The 6000-nt window shown below is 36.5% G+C and overlaps 1 protein-coding gene across 1 annotated transcript; it reads right to left on the reverse strand.

Moving 5' to 3' along the window:
* Positions 1-1048: 1048 nt before the first annotated feature.
* CNGC18 (cyclic nucleotide-gated channel 18) lies at positions 1049-4255 on the reverse strand. Its single transcript, XM_016351677.3, has 6 exons — positions 3662-4255; positions 3360-3572; positions 2956-3269; positions 2602-2713; positions 2264-2500; positions 1049-2154 (listed from the first exon to the last, which is right to left on the reverse strand). Exons 1-6 carry the CDS (start codon positions 4130-4132, stop codon positions 1429-1431), a joined length of 2073 nt encoding a protein of 690 aa, XP_016207163.1. The 5' UTR covers positions 4133-4255; the 3' UTR covers positions 1049-1428.
* Between the last annotated feature and the right edge of the window lie 1745 nt (positions 4256-6000).

Below are 6000 nucleotides of genomic sequence, written 5' to 3' on the forward strand. Positions count from 1 at the left end.
GTGAATGTATGTATTCCACATTTCCACTAACATAATTCTGATTATTGATTTATTGCAACACTTAGTCCTCTCTTAAAAAATGTATTTTTATTATTTATAGCCTAAACAGTATGTGCAGGTGCAGTCTTATTTTAAAAACGTTTGAATTTTTTTATCATGCATTATATCTTACAAAATTAAATGGTTAAATAGAAACACTAAAATAGTATGTATTTAACATATATTTCTACGTTATTACGATTCTATTTTCTCCTATACGATGTCTATTTATTTATTTAGTACATGGTCACTAATGTGGATATGTGGTTGATTTGAGATAAGCAATTGGGCGGCGAAAGAACAGTGATATATAGCTACTATATATTGGGTAGGAAAGGAACTCCAGCGGTACAGATAATTCTAAGTTCCTAACTGAACGAATGCACTAGGAAGACGGTGATGAACAGAAAGAAGGTGATGTCAGTCTATGTCTCAAACTTGTTTAACACATTTAATGTTCAAATTCTAAATACTTTCTCTTCAACTAAGTTACGAGTCTATGTTACTACTACAAATTGAAAGGGCAATTTGCCATGACAACTTTTGTGGCTTCTCTTCATATGCTTCTTGGCCCCCTGGCACCCTTCATCACATTTACTTTACCTCATTCAATTAAGTCCTATGAAGATAAATTCTCCTTTAAACTACCTTACATCTAAATGATCCAATAACATGTAAGTTTATTTTTCATTTACACCATATTCAAGCGCTTACTTCCAGAGAACACCCTTAAGGATAATTTCTCAACTTCGAAAACGTCATGATTATGCAAATTAAACCAACTAGACCATGTAACGTTTAGTATAGTTTAACATAGTCCTTTTAAGGCTTATGCAAATCTCTACATTCTTATACTTCGGTTGATAATTTACAAAGTGAATTTTATATATTCTACAACATTACTGTCTACAATTAATATAATGAACTTTACTAAAAAATCTTACAAGCATCACTAAAAAGCTTCTGACAAATGTAGAAATAAACCAAATCATGTCCAAGTATGATGATATGGCAACAAAAGAATCAATACGATACATAGTCTAAGTGCATTCATGTTTCTGGCTGGTGTCTAGTGACCTAACGCCAATATGTTATGAAGAAGATGCAAGTAGATTCATCATTCAAGACAAAGAAGAACTAGGACTGTGAATTTTGATCACCGATACTAATCTATTTGTATATACCTTCTATATATCCAAGTCATAAAACTTCCTATATAGAATCAAGTTAAAACTGTCTTTTCTTTTTCTTTTTCCTTTTTTTTTCAGCACATGCTATTGCTAGCTGTGTTTGGATACTTGGCATCTTTGAGACCAAACAAAAACCTTTTTGGTTGTGGAGATTGAAATAGATATCTTTCTTCTAACTCAGATAAAATCCAAATCTAACCTAAACTTCCTCACGATCTACAGAGAAGTCAGGTTCATCAGGCTTGAACAACTGTGGCACAGGATCACTGCCACGAAGCTTAGCTTTCCTTGTATTAGTCGCAAACCTTGAAGCCAAAATGGTTGTACTAATGTTCTGAACCTTTCTCACATTCCCTGGAGATGATGATGATCCTCCACTTTGATCCATTTCTCTGTCCTTCTCAGGGAGAGACATGTAAAAGTGTCCCTCCTTCAAAGACAACTCCCTCGCCGCTTTCCTCTTCTGATACTTTCGCCATGCCGCCTGTATGAAACAAGAAGCCCATGTCCTCCATTGCTGGGAGTAGTACCTAAACGCGTGCTGGAGTTTCTTGCTATGAAGCCGCTTGAATTGACTGGCCACGAACTTTAGATCCTCTGCTTCCAATGCAAAAGCCTCGACTTCTGATAAAGCTTTTACAGTTCGAGTAGAGGAAGGCAGGTTGAGGGTGGAATTTGGCATTAAGGCCCATGTCAACAGCTCCTCGCCGCAAAAGTCGCCGGGCCTAAGTGTGATGGAATTGTAGAAACCAGACCTTCCTCCATTGGTTGTGGAGCTCTCCAATTGTCCTCTTATTATGAACAACATTTCGTCCACGGGATCTCCCTCTCGGAATATATATGTGCCTTCTGTGCTTAATGATGACACCAGCCGTTCACAGATTGCATCAAGGAGCTGGTCATCCATTTGTGAGAAGAAAGGGACCTATGGATACAAATTAAAGAAAAATGGAATCAATATGATGCAATTAAAACAATCTTACTCTGTATACTATGTATGACACACATTGGTTGAGAAAAGAGAAAATACATACACGTCGAACAAGAGAAAGGCACAAGTGGTGTTGAATTTCACGACGGAGATCCAAAGGTAGATCAAGTAGTATGGACTCTTCATTCACTCCTCTGGTGGCAAGCCATTTATACTGAACAAAGCGACGAACGCGTTCCTGCAAGTCTGGAGGCAATTGGCGATGTCTCATCCATTGCTCAGTGTCATTCTTCCTAATCCTCCATTCTTCAAGTCTAACTGACATTGATTGCAAGTATGTCTAAACAATGGAGCACAAAAGAACTTGCATCTTATTTTCAGGTAGCAAAAAATATATATGGACTAATAAAGAATGCATGAAAAACTGGATGGTTTTCTTACCTGCATGTTTCCAATCAAAAGACAAAAGAGAATTAATCCAGCAAGACATAAGAAGATGCAGAAAAATGTCTCTGGGAGGTATGTGGTTGTGTCCAAATTCTGTCCATACGAGCTAAGGAAAAAAAAAAATAGGACAGACTGAAAGTTAAAAGTGATAATCATTAGCAAAAATTGTTAAACTTCAAAAGATTTTTGCTATAAAGACAAATACTAGAATTTAGACATTTTCATCCACATAAATACACTTTTATGGATCCTTAGGTAGGTGGGAGTAACAAAAATTAGTTATGTTTTAGCATTTTGGTTGATATAAACTTGAGTTTGCAATAGTAGCAAAATATAGCAGCAGCATACCTTAAATTTCTTAATCCCCACCAAAGACAATAGAAGTATCTTTCCACAAAGTTAGTAGTAACAACATCATTGAGAAAAGCATCTGCAAACATGCCAAACTTATACTTGACGTTGAGCTTGGCCTTGGGATCGCATCTGTTAATAACTTGAGTGACATTTAGCCAGTGTTGCCTTGCAGGTGAACTCACACTGTTACAATCAAGAAAAGTAGGCAAGCAAGTTATGGTTTTTGATCTGTTCTCTCTTTCGCACTCTGCTTTCCAGCAGTTGAATTGTCTCCCAATTGAGGACAGATACCACGTTGCTCCTGTAATCTGTTTCACATTTCATGTTTCAACAACAAAATTATTAAATTATCAAAAAGAAAGAGGTGCATGCTTTAATCATTTCACTGGTGATCTTACATGACTAGCTAGCATGTAGAGAAGAAGATTGTATGCGGCTGCAATCCAGGGGGTTTTGGCAATAACGCCAGTGGTTTTCGTGATACGCTGGTTCAAAGGAAAGATAAGAAAGAGCCTGGGAATATACTGAATTAGAACAAAGAGTGCAAGAGTGTTGTTGGCATGATCCGTGGTTGAAGAACTACTTGCTGGAATCACCAACCAAATCACAATCTGCATTGTGTGACCAAAAGAAAATAAATGAAGCTCTGAAAAGTGGTTAGCATGGGTTATATTATAAAGAAAAAAGAAAATTGACATGCCTGGGGCAAAGGAATAGTGGCGGCAAGGTCGATAACAAAATCGGACTTCAAGTAGCGCATGGCGATTTCGTGAGGGTCCATGACAAGGTCACCACGGCCGAAGACTCTAGAATTGGGGGCGACGAAGGCGGTGCGGAACTTCAAGACCATGTGGAGGATGTAGAAGAGATCGGCAAAGGTTCGCATAATGGTGACGATGATGCTGAGTCTGGGGTCCGCCTTGAGGCAAGCGGTGCCACCCACCGTGGGGAGGAAGAAGTAAAGAGGGTCCACGAAGAGCGCGAGGAGACTTGCCACGAGGAACACCCTGTTCCAATACGCAACTATGTCGCTGTCCGGGTCTAGGATCTGGTAGCGCCATAGGATCTGGAATGCGTTCTCCTCGTCAGAGTTGGCGGTGTTTCTAGTTCTTGATCGGAGTCGCCCGAACTGGCGGAACTTTGACGCCGGCGTCGAAATTATTCTATACATCTTCCATGGCGGATTCCGGGGTTAACGGATTCCGCTGGCCAACCTTAAGCGCCGGGAGTATAGTTACTGATGAAGCAATGGAGCGATATTGAGAGAGAAATGGGATTAATTTGATATGGTAGAGAACAAGCTAAGAGGAGGAGGAGGAGGAAGAAGAAGAAGGGAATGAGGATTATTGGGGGAAGAGAGAATGGGAAAAATGGTGGTGATGATGTGGTAGGGGCTATTTTTTAACGTTGAGAAATAAAATGCGGGGAACTAGAGGAATTGCGCGAACGTAGGGGAATACATGAACATGTTGCATGCATATTGCTTCATAGAATGGAAGAGACTAGACAAGACAACACAACGTCCATTATCTTTCAACTTTTTTGCTGCTGCTTACTAAAAATTGGCATTTTTGTTTTTTTAATTATTTGGTTCTCAAAAATTATCGTTGTTCTTTCCATGCACTATCATTGGGTAAGTATTTGTGACATCTTTCTATAATATTATTTATTTATTTATTTTTATGTTACAGTGGAAATGAAATTAAATTTATATACTTGCAACATATTTTTTAGTGTTTTAGAAGGTTATTCCATAATTTTATTAACTGCAAAATGACTAAAAGAAAAATCTTTTAAATTGTCTTATTAACAAGTGTTCTAATGTCACTTTTTAATTAAAATTAGGGTAAAGTACTAATTGGTCCTATATGTTTGGGCGTAATCATGTTTTAGTCCTTAAGGTTTAAAATGTTCTATTTGAATCCAAAAAAAGTTTCATTTAACTTTAATATAGTCGTCTCAGCGTGAAGTCAAAGTTAAATAATTAACGAAATGTCTTATATGACAGCAGTACAATAATAAGATCGATAATCTGAAAAATACAAACTACACAAGAACAAAATCAAAATTAACGTAAATGCATTAATACATTTATTTATCATTCTTCTTATAATTTAAATAAAATATTTTCTATAGAACTAAGAAAAATGATAAATTTTACATAAAAATTTAAATAAATACAGCATGAAAGATCATCAATGACACGGAATCTACCCAGCGTTACTTCTAAGATTCTTGTTAGGATTTAAGAAACCACAGACCAATATGATACATGGTCACGAAGATAGTTTCATCAAAGGATGTCCACTTTATTCTGGCTTTTATTACCATTTATCAAGAAGCATGATTGAGAAGCTAAATGATAATGAATAACCAATGTAATTCACCTTAAAAAGGAATATTAATGTCATGCAACTTAGCATGTTGACATTGCAATCCAAAATGCTTGAGATCTAAAAAAGGAAGATCCGGGGCTTCGATCAATGTTATTAGTTCTCACTTCCCACTTTGATGCATAAAGAACAACAGGGGAGAAGAGGTTTTCTCTAGGAGATTTCAAAGAGAAAATTTCATTGCATTATTTAGTTAAAAATTGTACAGACGTTAAATCTTGAAGAAAATTGAAAATGTCCAAACATAAAAGTAAAGCTGTTCCTCAAAAATCCTTTTGCATGAATTCAGAACCAACTTAAGCATTTCCCACATATAACACTAGTATCTATACCTAAATTGTAAGAAAAATTGCCACAATGATATTTTCCTTAACCATCTAAGATCTTCACATTTTAAAATTCTTTTCAAGATGCTACGGACAGGCCAGGAGCTTGGAACTAACATTGAAATGCCTACTTATTGCCGCAGATGAAGGCTAAGGAAACAGCTCAGATTATTCAAACGCAAAGAAGGAGAAACAAACGAAACAACAAAGATAATCATACTCATCAATAATAATACATTTCTAATTTTTTAAACTTATTGACTATTGAATTTTTTAAACAACACTGACTATTGAATTTACATACATCGCTACTTTAAATC

Source organism: Arachis ipaensis, chromosome B6 (genome assembly GCF_059453495.1).
Source record: "Arachis ipaensis isolate K30076 ecotype BB chromosome B6, ASM5945349v1, whole genome shotgun sequence".
Classification (NCBI taxonomy): domain Eukaryota; kingdom Viridiplantae; phylum Streptophyta; class Magnoliopsida; order Fabales; family Fabaceae; genus Arachis; species Arachis ipaensis.